The sequence below is a fragment of the Lytechinus pictus genome, chromosome 7 (assembly GCF_037042905.1).
Source record: "Lytechinus pictus isolate F3 Inbred chromosome 7, Lp3.0, whole genome shotgun sequence".
NCBI classification, from domain to species: domain Eukaryota; kingdom Metazoa; phylum Echinodermata; class Echinoidea; order Temnopleuroida; family Toxopneustidae; genus Lytechinus; species Lytechinus pictus.
In genome coordinates this window covers 1348884-1369659 of record NC_087251.1, presented here as the reverse complement: position 1 = coordinate 1369659, position 20776 = coordinate 1348884, and the positions used below count along the sequence as shown (strand labels likewise).

The 20776-nt window shown below is 33.0% G+C and overlaps 1 protein-coding gene across 26 annotated transcripts in view; it reads right to left on the bottom strand.

Moving 5' to 3' along the window:
* The window catches only part of LOC129265175 (1-phosphatidylinositol 4,5-bisphosphate phosphodiesterase beta-1-like), a 92687-nt gene that overhangs the window by 46004 nt on the left and 25907 nt on the right, over positions 1-20776 (bottom strand). For 15 of the 26 annotated variants that reach the window (XM_054903176.2, XM_054903179.2, XM_054903178.2 and 12 more), the window contains exons 6-13: positions 17803-17903; positions 16065-16231; positions 12847-12993; positions 10987-11147; positions 10536-10615; positions 8074-8158; positions 7219-7321; positions 4344-4433 (exon numbers count right to left, since the gene is read on the bottom strand). In XM_054903176.2, the coding sequence (XP_054759151.2) occupies positions 4344-4433; positions 7219-7321; positions 8074-8158; positions 10536-10615; positions 10987-11147; positions 12847-12993; positions 16065-16231; positions 17803-17903 (934 nt within the window). The remainder of the gene's footprint in view (positions 1-4343; positions 4434-7218; positions 7322-8073; positions 8159-10535; positions 10616-10986; positions 11148-12846; positions 12994-16064; positions 16232-17802; positions 17904-20776) is intronic. The other 11 variants (XM_054903181.2, XM_064101554.1, XM_064101553.1 and 8 more) reach the window with 1 other exon arrangement.

Here is a 20776-nt window from a genome sequence, read left to right as displayed (position 1 = left end):
AAATATGAAATATTTTGATTTTCTAGTCATTGTCATGTGAAATGAAGTTTCATTCCTCCCTGAACACGTGAAATTCCATTATTTGAACATTTTGTGGTTCAGGCAAGGAGGTCCTAATTGTCAATTTCGTAAAAATTGAAATATTATATAATTCAAACAATAAAAAACAAAAGAAATAGTGAGTGAGTGACATCATCAACTCTCTCATTTGGATGTAACTGACTCGTTCATATAACTATTTTGTGAAAATAAGCGAAACTTTGATTGTCATTACTTTCTTATTTTACATCCGATTTTGATGAAATTTTCAGCATTGTGCTTGTCTGATTTTTCTCTATTGATTCTAATCACTATTTTTCTGAGGTGGACTTGACCTTTAAAGACAATCATGAATCAAATATTATAAGTATTACACTTATATTTCATAAAAGAAATTCAAGCGGAATACATTTCCAATCTTACTCAAAAAAATCCATACAGTTTATTTATATTTATTTATTATAATAATGTGCACTAATTATTCTCTTTGAAATACAATTGTAGTGAATATTATGAATGGATTCACATAAGGCTGAAAAAGGGAAATTACATAAAGAATGAAATTATATTTTCATGTAATACTTTCAAAATGTTGGAAATATCTATTTTTTAAGTAATTTTTTTGAGGTATAAGGTCTCAATTTGTGATATCTATCCTAAAACAACCATATACTGTATTGGCAAAGATATGCTAAAAGAAGTGAATCATAAAATTGTGAAAATACATGTACCCATATTCATTTATAGATATACGCTGTACATTGTAATAAAGTGACCTTTCTCATTCATCATATACATTTGAGATCAGGATTTTAGACCTTAACAATCATTTTTATAAACCCCTTCCAATTTTTTAAATAAATATTTACATAAATTATTAATTTATTAATTGAATAATCAATTAATTGATTAATTAATTTATAACAAATATATAGATTATTCAATTTTATTACAATAATACTATTACTAATGATGATGATGATAATAATAATAATAATATTAATAATAATCTAATGATAATAATAACCATAATAATGATAATAATAATAATAATCAATAACAACAATAATAATAACAAATTATAGAAGCATACATAATTGGAATAAATAAAGGAATATCCATTGTGATTAGAAAACCATACTACTTGTAAGTTATGGCTAAATACTGTATATATGCCTAAACATATGAAGTGTTATACTCCATGTACATGTGCCATGTATGTATAAATATGAAGCATAATGCTTGTGAAACTAGAGTATAAAGTCCAAATATGCATGGGTACCAGAATATAAACAAGTGACAGATTTTATTGAATCAATATATTGGTACATGAAGTGCAATGATCTGATTGAATAAACATATTCATATTACAATATCACCATCATGGTATGGTACTCTTCAGACACATGATACACACATGTAATTATGTATTCACAAACAATTTGATTTTTATGAACACTATAATGTGAGAAATTTGTATTTTAATTCCTTTTTTATTCAGTATTTTGTTTATTACCATCAAAGTACAATGAATTGACATTTAATTGGCAAAGTATGCAATGCATGTTTATTATAAATCTTATGTCAGTGTCATCAAATATCACCTATTTTTTTTATTGTTGATTCAATACTGATAGTTTATTCATTTTCCATCCTCTTTCAAGGTTTTATATCAACAAACATCCAATCTGATTCTTTTAATAGATGACAAGGAGTGTGATAAATTCTCTTCAACAATTTGTCCCAACATAACTCGGAATAGAGTCTATGGAAAATGAGAATACTGATACAAAACTGAGTTTAACTGGAAACATTCAGTAATGGAATACGTACACATGTATTGCAACAAATGTGGAGATGATGACATTACAAACAACACGGCACAAATTGAAGAAAAAATTTAAAGAGACAATTTCAAAACATTTTAATAGTATTTTTAAAAATTCCCTTGACAAATAAAATTCCTAACTTTCATACATTTATATCTGTTTCTTATATATCTGTATCTCAATAGTCAGAATATAGAGCATTCGTCAACTAAAGGGTGAAAAAAAATATAATCTGCCCCCAACACAAACTTTCTATAATATATATTTCATTTGAAAACGTTACTCAAAATAGGAAAATGAAATCATTCATAATCAAACACTTCATAAGATTATATTGTAAATGTAGTAAGTTTCATTGAAACTTACACTAGCACAATGCAGCTTTGAGAAAGAATGATTTTGACTACACTGTAATGTATGTCTGTAGGCATATGAAGAAATATCCTTCTTGTTCCAAAGCAACATGTGGTAAAAATATGATATGATATACAACAATATGCATGAAATGTTTTTAGGGACAGATAATCAAGAAAAAAAATCCTCATATATGTGAAAGCAAATATTTTCTTGAAATAGACTAATTAGGGTACACTGCTCTTCATTTCCCTGAATGGGGAGAGTTTGCAAGTATAGATTTCAAGATAAGGGCACTGTAACATAATGAAGTAAGGACTGAAGAGATCATGTTTTGTGCATGGTTTGCCAGAGTTACAATCACACTGTAAAATCAATTGTAATTACAAGGCCACGCCATCATAAAGGTGGCATTTCCTAACAAGTGATTCTTAAAGCGAATTCAAAACCAAAGCTTTAAAAAACTTATATTAATGGAGAATGTCACATTAAAAGATCTGATAGGCTTTATTAAATAGTGTCTGGATGAATAAAGACCAACATGTATTGTCTGAAACTATTTCTTGTGGAGGGAGTTGGGCCTTACAAGGGAAAGAACTACTAATAAACTGAAATAAAATATTTCATCTACAGATCCATGATTTTCAACCAATTAACAACAAGTATTTGGAACTTGCGCATAATTTGAATGCTCTCTTTCTGGAATGGGGTCAAGGTAAAGATAAAATATATCATTGTTCAAGAGAAGAATGTAAAGTGCAATATTCAAATTTATCTTTGGTAGTATGCATTATGCATAGTGGGGTCTAGTCCAGAATCTCATTGGATCCTACAGCTCACTGACCAGCAAAATAGGGGAATTATTTCTAGGGGAAAATTTCAATTAAGTTCTTAAAGTTCTATATAAAGATCTGCTGCACAATGGGCAATTGCCATTAAAAAGAAAATACATACTAAATTACAATGCTATACCAAGGCCCTGGTGGATAAAATTTTATATTTTATCAACTTTGCAATCCAAATTTCTTCATGGAATCCATAATTTTGTTTGGCTGATGATACCCATTACCAAGTGAGTTACCATTTGATGGCAATATTAGTAGAGTAGTGATATTTAAGCACCAGGGCTCAGGAAATTATACCCTGTGTGAATATAAACACATGCTACTTCATCAGCATGCAACACACAGGGAGAGGTAGAGATAGTGGTAAATCAAAAGATTCTGGACTAGGAGGAGTTTTCATGCTGTTAGATTTCCCATATCATCCCCTTCTTTTTTTCTTCATATTCTGGATATTCTAAACTCGTCTTTCACATTTTCTACCCCCCCCCCTCCCCTAATCAAGACATGTGTTCACTCCAGACCACTGTTTGGTGTGCATGCAAAATTATTTGATGAATCTGACAAATTTAGTCTACAGAATGCTATGATGACAGCAGCCTGTAATTAATATCAGATTTTTTTATCAGAAGATCATAGTGTTCCTTGTAGATGTCCTTTGAAGGAGAAAGAAAAAAAAGTTAATTATGCATTCTCTCAGACATGTATTTAAAAAAAAAACAGAACATTGCTACATGGGGGGTTAAACAGCTTAAAATACTTTCTCAAACTATTATCAAAAACTCAATTTTCGTTGATTATCATAAAAAGTTACTTTTAAAAAGTTCAAAAGTGAACTTCTACTGATTGAAGCTTGAATTGTGGTAAAAGGTTCACTTATTGAAAAGGAACAGTGAAAAGATTCACACCAAATTTCATAGGTATATGTACTGTAGATTCCCTATGTAGCAATATCATCAATAAACCCATCATAACCCCAAATAAACTCAATCTTATATAGAGTTTCGCTTGGTTCAAATCATTCTCTACTATGGAAAGCCAGCAATGGAATAATTCCACACCATTTTCCATTTGTAAACAAAATATAAACATGCTGAATTTTCCATAGTAAGATGGCTTTCCATAGTAAGATTAATCAGAATCAGTTGCACTGTATATAAGACAGAGTCATAGATGCAAGACAATAGTGATGCTTTGAATGTTCTTCATGATGCTCCATACACATGCCATGTTCTTAATGGGTGAAGACAGTGAGATAGAAAATAACATGGAAGTCTACCTCGTCTCATCGTTGAAGGCGGAGTCTCCGTTGATTCTTCTGCATCAAATGAACTGGTGAAAGAGGAGGTGGAGCTAAATCGACGCTTTCCTGTCAATCAAAGTCATCAGCCAATCAAATCAACCTTCACTAGGATATTTGTTCATATAAAGAATAATATCCAACAAGTATTTTTGTGGGAAGAGTTATAATTACAGTATGGCATAGTATGACAGCTTAAGCAGTATGGTTAATAACCATGGTTTATTAGCTCATGTTTGCTATAACATTACTATACCACCATCATTGTTATTTAGACCACATAACCCCAAATTATGTATTCAAGTTACTGTATGTATCAATCTAATAATAACAAGGGACACAAAATTATAAGTAAATATGCAAGGGATATATTCTGATGCACGATCCATGCAAATTCACCAATCAACAAAAGCCCAAATAGAAAGCAAGCATTACCACCCCTGCTTGCTTCTAATGCATTAAATAACCATTCCCCAAAGTGAGTTTAAGAGCCAAAAGGGCATAAGTCACTCCTATCACAAAAACAGGATGCCCTTCTGACTCTAAATTAATAACACTTATTAAAGACAATGTCTAAGTGGTAAAAAAATATATGAATAATAGGTCAATATTATTTAAACAGAACCTTATTTTCTATCATAGGAAAATACCTCTCTCAAACGCAGTCTTTGATATCAAGATCGGCATTGCAATTTGTGTCATTGTCAAGTTTGCAAAACTAACTGTTTGACAGCCATTTTGAAGAGGGACTGAAAATTAGGTTTCAATATGTTATGCAATACTAAAGCCAAGTTGTTTTATATCCCTTTATGTTATCAAGTTCATTCATTTTAAATTTTCACTAGACAGGATCTTTAATACGCTGACTTCATGTAATCTGTTCTTCCTCATCCATACACACCATACAAGAACATCAACATGAATAGAAGGATATAGAGGAAAGGAAACATGTATGTACAGATGATAGATTAAAATGTTGATAAAGCTCCATCAGGTATAAAAGATGATCCAATAGCAGAATTATTATTAGTAGATATCCCAGTACATCACTGTATACTTAGAGTACCTTCTACTGAAAGCTCTATGCTTAGCATAGAAGTCAGAGAATTCAAAGTGGTTTGAGTTGGTACTTTTGATCTTCTCACACCTGTGTGGTCAAAATCAAAGTTTACAATAACAACAATCATAACAGAATTTCAGTTGGATTTTATTTCTCACTAATTCTAGCATTAGTGGTAAAAGTTGAGAACTTTGTGCACAACATTTCAAGGTAAATAGTTGACCTATCAAACGATTTCAAGCTTTCAAAGGAAGGGCAGAGGATGGATGGACAGGTAACTATAAGGATTGCCAGAGGCATAACAAAATATCTTAACTTTTCACTTGCAAAAGAACAGCTAAAATAATATATTTCTAGAAATCCAAAGCTATTCTACACTTTTTCCTCAGGGAATTCATCTGTTTTGAGAAGTATCGAATCTTTTGATTATAAGCATTTATCAGATAATTTAATTGTAGATATTTGAAATTTGAAGGTTGCAGCTTCCTCCTCTTTTTTTAGAAGACAAGTGTCATAGACAAATACAAAAGACATCCAATTATCAATGCATTATGTATCTTCTGTGCGACATCTTCACGATATGCAATATTCTTATCTTGTGCAAAATAAATGTAAAAACCAGTATGTCACTCAGATATGTGGCTAAAGAATCATTCCACTTGACATGAATGTGTTGATAACTATCCACTTTCTAAGAAGATTCAACTCCTCTTGGGGCGAATCAATTTTCACCTCATGAATCTTTCATTTATATTCAATGCTGTTCAAGAGTGTCCATCAGTCAACTAATGTCCCTGTCCACAGAGACTGTATGGCTTGAGGGAAGCTCTTCAAAATATGCTCCTACAAGTATGATCATTAATCATGGTTAATGTGAATATGAACTTATTGCTAAAGGCAGTCATATTAATCTTATGATTTGTACCTTTTTTTTTCTTTTTTTTCTAATTCCAAAGACAAATGTATCTGAATCCATAGAGGTACGGATTAGAATAATGAAAGTTATTTGGTTTGAGGGTACATTTATGTTGGGTCAACATGCAGGTTTTCATTAGGAGTAATTTCTACAGGAGCATATTATTGCTGTTTACAAGACCTTGCTAATCCATTAGATGGACAATACATGATAGAGGCTTGCTATTACTTGACAAACATGTGTCTAGCTATTACATAGGGTTACCTAATGTAACTCCTAGCTTGATGATATAGCTACTGCAACCATTTGGTTGATAAGGTAATCTACAGCAATTCATGAAATTTTTTAAAGGTTTGCAAGGTGGTACAGATAATGGAGAAGAAGTTTATATTTCACCATGTGATTGGATTTGAAGGACTTTTACAATGGTATAATACTAACCAAACAGTCCTTTTCAAGATGGGATGATGGATTGTACAAATATTTTATGTTACAACACTGTGTTGTTGATATCATAGAAACACAAGACTACCTACTGCAACACTTGGGTTGATGACGTTGTGGCAACATCAGGCTAATATAGTAAAACCTTTTGGGTTGATGATACCTTGAAAACATAAGATCATCTACAACTATTAGGTCGATGATACCTTAAGAGCATCTTGCTATCTACTGCTAGTACAGGGATAATGATATTATCACAACATACTTGTAGGTTATGTAATGCAACCCTTCGGTTCATGAAGTCTACGGAACATCAGTTTATCTACTGCATCAACTGGGTTAATAAAAATTTGGCACATCAGATTATCTAATAAAACATTTAGATTGAAATGTTGGCAACTTGAGTATATCCACTGCAACCCTTGGAACCTTACCTGCTCTTTTCTTGTTTGCATCTGTGTGCTTCCGTTTCTTGTTCTTGACTAAGATCTTATTCTTGAGGGCCGCTGGACAAGGTAGTGGCTTCCCAGCTTCCAACTATTTCAGAAAAGATAATAATAAAAGTTGAAAAAATCATTATAATTATAATGATGAAAATCATCATCATCTTTAATAATCTACACTACTACCATGACAGTAATAATATGATGATATACATGTATGTATATATAAAAGTTCTATTTATCTATGGTATGAATAGCTACTCTGCTTGTGAAACTGCTTTAACAGAATGTTGTATAGCAAGTAATGCTATAGTTACCGTCATACAATTTTGCTACACTTTGCTATAATGCCCATTTTTTATATATAAATGAGTATGACTCAGCGAGGCATAGAACCCACAGCCTCCCTTTAACAAGGCAAGTGCTATACCACAGAGCCATCATGCCCAGAGAATAAAGAGGACAACAGTTTTCTGTAGTAATAGTTATAATAAAATAAACTATAATCTGTTTTTATATAAACCTTATAAATTCAGTATACTATTGTACCTCTGCATACCACCCAAAGATTTACCTAGTTTGGGTTGGGTAACCATTTAACACTTTATTTACACAACATAACCTTTATTTTAGCCACCCTGTTTTAACATTTGGTTATTACTCTAGCTACGTCTTCAACGGAAACACTATCTAATTTCAGCTAATTGTAAAGATACAGCTAAATACCAAGTTAGTTACTCATTTCAATTAAGACCTGATGGGGAGGGTAACTAAAATCGTATCATGTGAGTAGCTTATTTCGACTGTGGTAATTAAACAAAATGCTTCATAAAATGTTTTACTTACAGGATACTCAGAGAGGGGATCAATCAAAAGTTTATCTCCAAAGATTGTTCTGCAATAATGAGCCATCTTAGCCTGTTGCTTTTGGCTATTATCAAGAGAAAAAAATACAAATATAAATACCAAAGCAAATACATACATGACAACATAGATGTCTAGAATTTTTATAAAAGCTAATTACAGGGGACAATTCATCAACATATTTCGTCCATACAGTTGTAAAATCTAACAAATTCACTTGATTTTGATTGGCCGAGTAGTAACATTACTATGGTAACTGTCAGATAAATATAGAGAGAGGAAAGCACAAATAAATGATATTAAACCAGATATATAAATTCGACAACAGATCTCTCCACAATATTGAAATAAACTCAACAGAGAGACCAATTGCAAAAAGAGTTTTAATCAATGCAGCTTGGTTTCTTACATATCAGAAGCAGGCATTTGGAAGATGTGTAAATGCACATCTTTCAGCAATGGATCGCACAACTGAAGATGGACAATACCTTAAATTGTGTGAAAATTACTTTCATTGTTTGCATAATTCCAATAATTCATACCATTATTTTCATAACCATTTTTTAAGGCTGGTTTTTAGTCAAATATTAAAACAGAGAAGTATATCATTTGCTATTCATCAAATCGAATTTCAACTCATGACTGCACATTTTATACCTTCAATTATTGATTTTGTAAAGTTTGGTATAGATTGTTCCTGATAAAAAAAAACCTACACACTATGCAAAAGCCTCGGTGAAAAAAAAGGGTTGAGTCCATCTAATTGTTGTACATATTTCCATTTGTTCTCTTTTAGCACTATTAACTAGACTCAAGGGCTCTTGTTAACGAGTAAACATAAAGTAACTGTACATAACAAAGTTTATTATCAATGATGTTATGAAAGACTCTAATTACACTCAATACTGAAGGAGAAATAAATCTTTTGAACAGAGTGGTACACATATCCTGGTAGGACATAAATCATATTAAGGGTATTATCTACATAAACTTATTAGAAACATTGTGATTTCACTTTTCATATGGATTTGAATTATTATGAAGCATTGGCCATTACCTAGTTTTTATTCATTCTGTTCTGTGCGAAATTTTAAGTTTACTTTAGGCTGATTTTTGTGTTACTGTTGTCAAGAATATTGATACCAGCAAAAAATGTATATTTTGTGTTTTTACTATGTGGTGAATGATGATGAGGCAAATTATGTCAGTATATCTCATGCAGACCCCCCCCCCCCTTACTTGGTATTTACGGTAATTCATTGTCGTAATGCAAGGCTAATGTGGTGGTGTTCCATAAGACTTTTTGTAATTTCCATACATGTATGAAATTCAGCATGATTGGTATATGGTAAGTCAAAAGTGTTTCTTGGTCATTTAAATCACACTAGTTTCATTTGAAATGTGCTGCTGTTGATTCATATTCTCCCTATTAAAGGGGAACTCAACCCTGATAACATAATGATTTATGTGAAAGAATGAAAATAATAAATAACAGAATGGGGAGAATTGAAAATAAATCAAACAAGGAATAACAAAGCTATGGCTGCTCGAAAAATTAGATTACTAAGACTAAGTAAATTTCAAATGGGTATTTTGGACATTTGATTTGAGAAATAGTAGGGAAAACCCTCCCATTTTTTATGCAGTTAACAATGTGTCCCAGAAAATAACCCGAGAATTATTGATTCATCATAAACTAATCACAAACACAATAGTCAAATGACCTATTATTGAGTCTCCTCTTTCACCTGGTAATAACTCCCATGATTCCTCATTCATGAACGAGTTAGCAAAAAATTATGGAAATAAAACTGCTATTTCAAAGAAACAGAACTTATTATTTCTTGACCATTTTTGGTGATTGAGATATCAAATTAAAGAGCAGGTATTAAACTTTTTGGACATGCAATTTTCTTTAAAAAACTAAGATACTGTTTGGCTGTTTGGCATACTTTTTTTCAAATTGTTCTTACTCACTCATGAATGAATGAGGAATCACTAAGTCATACCAGATGAAAGAAGAGAATACAAGCTTTACAATGAAAGGCCGTCTATTGTACTTGTGACTAATTTATGATAAATCACACTTTTTTCCAACTTTTTAAAAATCGTAATGTGTTATTGTTTGCCCGATTTTGTCAAAACCTTCACTTATCAACTTCACTGATTTTCTTCTTATTTCTGTTATAACTTTAAAATTTGGTTCCATCGAATTTAACACTGCATTGTATAGTGCTTTTGTCACTTACTAAATGAATATATTTGTCCACACAATCACTCTTTTTTACAATGTCATGAAAATCAAGGCACTTCATATTTCAGTAACTACAGTGTCATGCACAACTTGACAAACAGCCTTATGAAACAGCAACCATGAACCCCCTAAAAAACTTAAGAAATGAACTCATATTTTTAGTTGTCCAATCTTAGAAAGTGAGACATACTTGCAATGATTCTCAAAGGACAGGATTACAGGATACTCAGATGTCTTGAATGCTGCTTCATTTATAGCTTCGATAACATCCTGCAAAGAATCATCAATGAAAGAGATACTAAAAATATCATATGGTTTTAGTCAGTAATAAGAACTTATGGTCCTGACCAATATATCATTAGAGAATGTGAAATGGCTAATCACAGATATAGCTTCAGGGAAATTTTGTCAGTAATTTTAAAAAGCTCAGTCACTAGTTTCTACATCCATGGTCAGAAAGACACTATAAAAGGATAACTAGATTTTATCAGTGATCCAGGAGAAGAAATTTCATCATCATCATCGTCGTCATTGTCGTTGTCATCATCGTCGTTGCTGCCATCATCATCATTATCATCATAGCCACTACCATCAACATCACCATCTCCATCAACATCATTACTGATGTGGGCATACTTTACCTTGAAGAGTACATCAGTACACATAGTGTATCCATGGGTAATGACTGGTTCTGGATCAGTATCACTCTTACCATCCCAACAGTCCAGCTCTACACATCTACATCCAGACAGCAAAACCTGACGATAAATCTCAACTGTAGACTTCCCAGTCAATTGATGACCTGCCAAAAACAAAATAAAAGAAATTGCAATCAGTAACAGTAATATTTCTCATACTGTATTTTCTGTTTCTATTCTCCCCCCCCCCCAAAAAAAAAAAATGAATGAAAGAAGGAAAGAAAGAAAGAATGAATTGAGTCTCATTGCACAAAAACTGAACATTAAATTCAATACTGCTGTCAACAGTAACTAAAGTAATAACCTTCCTATAAAGAGCCCATCTTAATCAAGGGTTTGATGGTAGTTGACATTGCTATCAAAGTATATTATAAATAGTAATTTGTTTTAGGCTTAGTTAAGTCACAACTCAGAGCGGCGACCACCCAATTAAAAGCCTGCTTGGGCGCCGCTGGAATTTAGGAATTGCCAAACGACTTTTGTAGAAGTCGAGCGGGCTGTAAAAATACTTAGCGGTGGTCGAATAGTGCCCGGTGCCCATTACTCTAGGCCAAATCTGGATCAAATCCGGGAACTTATCTGTTTGGCGTCCGAGGAGTGATCGGCTGTCGATCCACCGAATCCCGGGCGGTCCCCCATCAGCCACCATCATATTTTTAGGTAATCGCCCGTCCGATCTTGAATTCGCCGCGAGATCATCGACCGATCTCTGACCGGCCAGCGGCCGGCGACCGGCCGATGACCACTTGACAGCCGTTGATCCAATGAGTTCAATTTTTGACCTAAATCGTTTGACGGCAACCGCTTGATTACGTCGGCGCCCAGACGGCAACCAACCAGGCGCCGAGCGTATTTCAGGCGGCGAGTGAAAAGTGAGCAGGCGCTGTCAGAATTTAACTCCGCGCTAAACTTTGAGCGGCTACCGAGCGATGCCCCAAAAACCAGTGGTGCCCAGATGGCCGTCAGTCGGTGACCGGGCAAAATTGGCTAAAAACTCGCCGCCTGGTCGTCGAGCAGGCTAAATTTTGGAGTTGTGACATTAGTCTTATGCTGGGATACTAACAAACCGAGTTTATTATAATGATTGAAATTAAGAACTCCAACAAAAGGTGCACTGTGTGTTGAAATAAGCTAAATGGGGCAAACTTGACTGTTTTTATTCAGATATTGAAGAATAACAGAGGAAAAACAACAAAGTATGTCTTCAAAAACTTCAGTGTTCATAAAGAATTTATATGAAAGCAGAGAACTCTTCCCTGTCCATAGACCTATTGCAGGAACAGCTGCATTTAAATAGAAGTCATAAATGGAAGTTTTGATTGGTTAATATCATTTTGTGTTTGATTTTTTGACAGTACGTGTTCGATAGTAATCAGTTGTGATATAGGCCCCAGGAAAGGGTCTGTGTCACAGTGTCAAATAGGGAGATGTTTCACAAAGATAATGTGTGACTCAAAATCCTAATTCAATTCTGAATTGTAAGTGGTATATCATGCATACAAAGATTTAATGGAGCATTTCATGAAACAAGTAGTTGGCGATTTTCACTTACAACATTGCTCTGAGCCAATCAGATGCAAGGATTTCAGTAGCTTATAACATGCATTCATAAAAAAAAATACCTCAGGGGGTGTGTACTATCACATATTCATCAGTGAGGTTACGTTTTAAATATCACATGCTCACTGGCCTGTAAGCATGACTTTGAGTCATACTACCCTTTGCAAAACATCACCAAGACAAACAGGAATGTGATTTTGAAATTTACTAGCACCTCAGAAGATATAAGATTGGATACTTTACCTGTGAGGTATGTGTTGTGAGATGATTTGATGAAATAATGTGAAAGAGGTTGTTCCATGTCTTGAGCAATGAGATAAGATTCCACACCATCCACTTGGTTGTCATCACTTAGTAGATAACGAATCAAACCTTCTATTGACATGTTACCTGAAATAATACCAACAAAATAATCTCTCATATAAATGTAATAATGTGTCTGAGGTAAAATAAATAGCACTTTGTGTGATTCATATTTCATCACACATCAGAGAACTGCATGCATAAATATAAAGAATTAATAATACTGTCATGCTGATGGATTTTCCTCACACTGGCCTCCAGGGTGGACTTCATTTTTAATAACACATTCACAACCAAATAAATCCATCTTTTTTTATCTCTGACATCATATCATTTACAGTTTTTCGCAAAGAACAATTAGCAATTGAGGTGGCAAGATTTTACTGGGGTATTGTAATTGTACTCAAGAGATTCTTTTTGCAGTTTGTCATTCTAAAGACATTTATACAAGAAATGAGATAACAAAGAAAAGGCAAGCCAAAATTATTGCATGCTTTTGAGATCCTGCCACTTTTAAAATCGATATATTTTGAAATTGTATGACATGATTTGTAACTATTTTTCTCAGTAGTAATAGATTATAAAAATTCAAAAATCAGAATATGTCTAGACCAAAGTTTGAATTGTGTTTAATCATATTTATAGTAATTGATATAAAGATTGGCAAAATAATGCCATTGGTATGCCATTGGTAGAATGTAACTGGAAACTACATGTATTTTGAGAGTCTTAGTTCTACATTTTTGTATTTCTGCAATCAGTGCTCATAAAACACACTCCTAAGAATCAGAAATTCATTATCTATTCCCAATTACTAAGATCATCCAATTTTGCTTAAAGCTCTAGATAACTGAAATCTACAAGTTTGACATTAAGAATGAAGTACCTTAAGTTATTACCACATTTGCTGAAAATCTGTCGGATATTTATTGTGCAAGGCTTAGGATAAACAAAGCATAAAGGCTTCATATTATCCTAGAGTTCCTAACAAACAAACCTGAAATTTGTGTAAAATGTGTTAACCTAATGTTCCTTCTATACAATCCGAAATACTTCTCAAGTCTTCATGTTCGATCTATAATTCTCAAATTTGGTTACCAGTTTTGGTCATTTGGGAAAAGACTGATATGTACTGCCCAGTTCTCTGTGAAAAGCAGATACACAAAATCATTCTTGTGTAGGAGTCTTTATAACATGAATTAAACATTGTGATTGAATGAAAAGAAAATTATTCCCCGTTGTTAAATAATCATCTTGACTTTCACTATATAAGCCTATCCCGTATTCATCACTGTCTGCCATAAATAGGAATGAACTGGGTGAAACTTTTACTTTCAACCAATACTACGTCTTCATCTTATTTCTGACCAAAAAAGGTACAGTATCTAAGTTAGAAGACACTTTTGCAGTTGATTTTTTAAACCCTTAATGTTGGCAATTATATACTATATGAAATATGATTAAAAAAGATAAAAATACAATAACTGTGTTATTGATGCTAATATCTACTCTCTCTCTCTCTCTGGTTTGACAATGTCATGAAAACAATGAAATCACTGTTAGAAAATGCATATTACCAACTTTAAATACAATTTTAGATTTTTTGAAAACTTTTGCACTGGGTTAAAAAGAATAAAATTGTTGGCAGTTTGAAAAGTGAAAGCAGAAGAATTGAAACTTTAGGAAAGTTAATTGTTAAGAAAATACCCAAAGCAATAAACCTCTAATCATTCAGTAAAATATTTCTGAGAAGTCCCAGACAAATCATGGAGAAGAAAAACATCCAATATACCCAGCTCCCATCATAAAACACAAAGCCATGTTACCGCATTTGGAAAGTAAAACTCTCAACAGAAAATCATACAAAACCAATAATATGGACTAAAATATTTTTAAACAATTCTCTCCTTGTAAAAAAGTGGGAAACAATGTATTATAAAAAAGAAATCATAAAGTGAAAATTTCAGTGAGTATTTCATAATGTGGTGAAACATTATCCATCCCTTTGTAGACAACAAAAGCCACTCATAGTTTCTACAAACACTAAGTTCCCTGTAAAATTAAGAAATTAATGTGTTTTTTTTCTTAGTTTTGTTAATCTCTACATGAACATTCAATCTTCAGATTCTGTGATATTGTTAAGATTGAACGAATGAGAAACTTAGTTGACGTAATATTCACATTCAAAGCTAGCTGTAACTTTTCATAAACAGCTTTGCAAAATACCCTGGAAACCACCTAAAATTCTTGTTTGAATGTATCCCAGATTCTATAATTATATGGTTTCCTCTGAATGATACTTTTGTCTGTAATACATCTATCAACATAATTGAGGAAGCAATCAGGAAGCAATGTAAAATTAGAAATAATTTATCCTGATATTACTATCCACAAATTTTGTTTGACTTCTTTTTGACATTGAGTATAAATGTGATAATGCTTCTTGCACATCTTTATTTGTTCATAAATCATTATAAGTGCTTATATACCTACATGTACAATGCAACATTACATTGAATCCACAGTTATAATAACAAAATATGATGGGATGAGTAGTTGGCCTGACTTCCTGCAGATTTCTTGCCAATGTTCAGAATAAAAGAAAGTACATCCTTACTCATTGGCAAAAAAAATCACAACCGGAATTTATCTGGTGATTTCATGACTGACACAAGTAAGCATGCACAGATTTAAAATAATCCTAGAGGGTTCACTAAACAGAGATATGCTGTGTGAACATACCATTACAACTACAATTTTGTACAAATAATGTTATAATTGAGCATTTTATTAAAAAAAAAAAACATGGTCTAAATTTCAGTTCTGTTTAAGTGTCCAAAAATGTACTTTAAAAAATAATCATTGGCCTTTTGATATTATGGTTTGACTAGAAATTTGAATTTTATTTTTCACAGACATTTCTTCTCAAATGTGTTGATATGAACAGATTTATACTGTGTCACATTATCCTTCATTATATTTCATAATCCTAAATGAGTAGCTGAAAATACTAAATTGTTTGTCCAGAGCCAATTGCATATAAATTTTAATAATAATAATCTAACCATTAACCATGGTTAACCATGGGGTAACATCCAATTACACAATCATACATTCTATGCTACCTAACACTGACATTACTTCAAATAAAATCTTACCTTTTTTGGCAAACTGCTTGTTCTTCTCAAATCTCTCTAGGATGCTAATAGCTGTTTTAGCATCATAGAACGGATATAGGATCTCATTAAGACGAGGGTCACGCTGTTCATTGTTCAAGAATTTAACAAGTTGATCAGTAGTCAGGTAGGGCTTGTTCCTTGCACCCCTGTCACAGGTAGTAAAGATTATAACAATTATGATGGTGATAATCTGTGATGGGCAAAGTGATTGTACCTAACAGTGAAGATGGCGATTGTCATGTCTTGTTGAGATACAAATGAAATGACGGAGGTGGAGTTGGTGATGTTGGTTGAGTTGGTGATGCTGATGATGAGGAGGATGGTGATGGTCCTGATGCTGGTGATGGTACCAATGGCATTGGATGGGGAGATGATTTGATGGTGAAATTGGAATAAACTGATTAATTGCCATTAATCTTTTGTCTACTCATTTAAAATGATAATAATTCATAAGAATGCCTTTAAAAATATCTTCCATAAAAATTTGAATAGTGTACCTCATATTAGAATGAGGAAGTTGGAATGAGAAACTATGTTTTTGCTATTAAAGCCCCAAAATAGGACTGTTGATAGAGCCAACTGCAAAACATCAAGAAATGCCTGCAATTAAGAACCATTAAGCATGCCCAAGCATCATTCATCACAAATTTATTCCATGAAAAGAATATTGCCTGCAAATCGACTGTAGTATTTCTGTAAACGAGGGCCAATTAAGCAGTATTTGGGAGAGCATCATTGCATCTCATATTCCCAATTACCTGGCCCACTTCAATACTGAACCCTGTAAAACAAAGCTAAACCATTGATTGTAAAGTTCATTTATATGACTGATTGCACATAATGATGAATATAATCAATCATTTGTATGATCAATTGCAAGGCTTCGTGTAATGAGAACCTTGTCAAGATATATATAACAAAGATAGATGGCATGGTACGAGAAAGGATTCTTACTTTACCATTTCCATAATGACAGTCACAAACCAAAAAAAGATTGACAAGTGTTAATGTATTAAACTAATATTTCAATTACTTGTTTTCATATTTTCTGCCTTGTTTGAAGGCTCTGGGATCATGAAGAGATCAATATACAAAAGAAATATAATGAAATACATATTTTATTGTTTGAAATAGATATCTGAAATAGAATTACTCAAAAAATTCATATTGCCCAATATTGATTGTGAGCCTGGCAGCCACTGTGCAGCGGTAGATCAACACCAGTTATACAAAAGGATTAGGTAGATATCCCTTTAATATACTAATATGCTAAATCCTCCCTCCTTTCCTCCCTCCCTCCCTCCCTCCATCCATCCATCTATCCATCCATCTATCTATCTATCTACCTTAACAATATCATCATTAATATTATCAAACTACAATTAGCTGAAATCTATTCTAACCAGTTCCCACAATCTCTTCTTTTATTTAAATCACTTCAAACAAATATTGGGAGGGTTCCCATTAACGCGATCCTAAATTAGTGAACAGAATCTTGACATCGACATATCACTAGACAATGAGTCTACTGTCCTAGTGTAAATTACTCTTCAGAAATCAACTGCCATTTGATTTGCTCTTATAAAATCAAGTGTTTGGATTCACAAGTAGTACTTTCTAGTTCACCACTTTTCGCATTACGCATACGCTGAAAGTACTATGCCGGAAACATGTATGAGTATATGATTTACTGATAACTGATGATGATGATACTTACATCTCCTGGAATAATTTGTCCACTTCTTTCTGGTTGACTAAGCGAAGGTAGAATGTGAAGAAAACGTCATATGTGAACCTCTTGGGATCAATAGTGTCATCCTGGAGAAGAAAAAAAAATGAATACTTTAGAAATGAGAAAATCTTCATCTCTTCCTCTGTGCATACACATACATGTACTCTGTACAATACATTAAATTTTTATTTAATCAATAATATTCATTCTCTTTTTATTTGAGGTACCACAATCAAATTATTTGTCAATATATTTTGTGGATTATTGTCCCAACATAATTTTACATCAAGGGGGTATGATGAAATATAGCCATTCCTCATCGTTGGTACAATCTTATCAATCTCACAGTCCAACTCCTGCCTTAATTACCAAACACTTTCAAGGGTTATTTCATTTCATTCTATATGACTGCCAGTACACTCAACATCATGGCTTAAACCATTCTAAATTGCTCTTCTCAACATCATATGCCGTGATTAGATGTCTAGAAAATTCCATTAACGAAACAGCTCAGTGGGGATTGGAGTAATAAATGCTTGGGGTGACTGTCTTTGCCCATATCAGTGGACAACGTAATAAAGAATTCTCAATGACCCAGTCATCGCATAGACGAGGATGGGAACAGGATTGATTATGGGCTTGAAAATGACCTAAATTTTTATTTTCCTTATAATTTATTTTTAATCTGCAAGAAAGCCAACAGAACCTGACTATCATGGAGGCTTATGCTTGAAAAAAGGTGTCATTCCTTACAACTTTAAATGAGGATTCCGAAACTTTTTAAATTTTGTTTTCTTGACTACAGATTTGCTATTGCTCTTATCAAAGGGAATTAGCCTAAACTTCAATAGTAGTTTAGCCCTAATACGGTACACCAGTTAAATAACTTTAACTATGATTTGAATATGTGGATTCAAATCTTTGGAAAATACACGCAAACAGATTATAAAGTCAGATTCACTCTTATAGCACAGAGGAAGTCCAAATTATGCAATAAAGGCAACATATTGATGATAATGGCTATATATAATTTACTTCTTGCGCAGCATAGAATAATGTGATTTTGTATAAATAAAACATGAAAATTGAGGTTTTTTATACAAGGGTCATGATGTTTCATGAGCATATCTAGATATTAGCAACTGTTCTTAACGAGTTCTCTGTAATTATCATTACTAATTGTGTCAACTATCAACTCATTTATTCATCCATTTATTTGTAGATTTTTATCAAAAGTAGGATAGCTCCATTAGTAATTCAATGCTGCTATCCTTGTAAATGCACTCTAACAAAATACACATTTCACAAACATATTGATAATAAACAATCATATAAGCAGTAAAAAACATCTTATAATAATATTAATAATCATAATAGTGGCCAAAATAAAAGCAAGTTCAATAATATGTCAGATGGATTTGGGGTTGTATGCAATAATTTTTTGTTCGCTACCTGATACACAGATTGGAGCACCTTAGTAACCAACCATCTGTGTAAAATGGCAGACATCAGATAAATGACGGCTCGATCAAGCGGCTACAATACCTTCTCAATGCCATGCCAATATGGCTTTAATAGAGCGTTGGCTTTGCCACGACTGTTTCTTACACTATCGCCTAACTAATGAGAAATCCTGCAGTGACAAAGTGATTTATTACACCATTGTCTTCTATATTATGTTCAGTGCACTGCTAATGTCATTCACTTCAAAGTGGTCTGCATGTTCAATGTGATTTTATCAAAATTTAGTTTAGCAAAGTGAATGTATCTAAGTCAAGATTTGAACACAATTTTCTGCTATCAGCTACGATAATGAATGCTTTTTTTTAAAATTTCATTATATTGATCTGCCAAAGCAAATGGAGAGAAATTTGAGAGTGGAATCCTGAAATATAAATTCAGTTTCATATTTCACACAGAAATATAATAATAATAACAACAAAATCACCAATAATAATTTTCTCAATATACCCAACAAACCATGGCTTATAGACCACAGATTAAAATCATCTTTGTGAAATCAGGCCTACTGTATGTTTATTCATTATTTCACACCCACAAACCACTAGGGATCCCTCTTAAGGGTTAATGCCCTGTAAAGACAATTACACTGCAGACAACGGCGGTGTTTATAAGTACACCAATAGTGTGTAAGAACACCTTTCTACCTCCATGATAAGAACTATAAAAGCACTTACACCAGTGTTAAATTATATGGTGTAAGTTGAACCATGGACCTGTAGTAGGTCCATGGTTGAACAATGGCTAATCTTATTCAGGTGACACTTTTAAGTATTATCCATCCACACATGCATATAATGAGCAGCTAGTTTTGATATATATACGCTGTAAAAATGCTGTTTAAAATTTCAAGCAGGTTCTTTAAGCCCGTCACTCTAACATCAATTGTTGAATGTTTGAAACAAGTTATTTGATTTTTTTAACAAGATGTTGAAAACGTTTAAAGAATTTCAAATAAAGTTTAAACAACTTGTTGTTAGAGTGACGGGTTTAAACAGCATTATATTTTTATAATGCGTGTGTGTGTGTGTGTAACTGGTGCACGCAACAAGCCAACATCTTGGACGCAGAGCATGGAGAAGGCAATTAAGCTCCCATTACTCAGATCTACAGTTGAAATAATGATAATTGCCCATTTCATTCTTTTTATCATTTCACTCACTGATCATGACCACTCCTGAAGACGGACAGTCAACCTGCCCGAAACGTCGAGTCTCTCTACTGCTCATCATCTCTACTCGCCGACTCAAGCCAGCATCTCCTCACTAGCTCTACTACTCAAGCTGTTCTCAACTCATCAATCTTTCCTGGTTTACAGTCCTTTTCAGGACTACTTTCAAGAAAGAATACTCTACTCTCAAATCTCCACTTTCTCGCCTATCCATTTCTTCTCTTCTCCTATCCACTGTTTCTACAACACTTCACATGGTGTACCGTA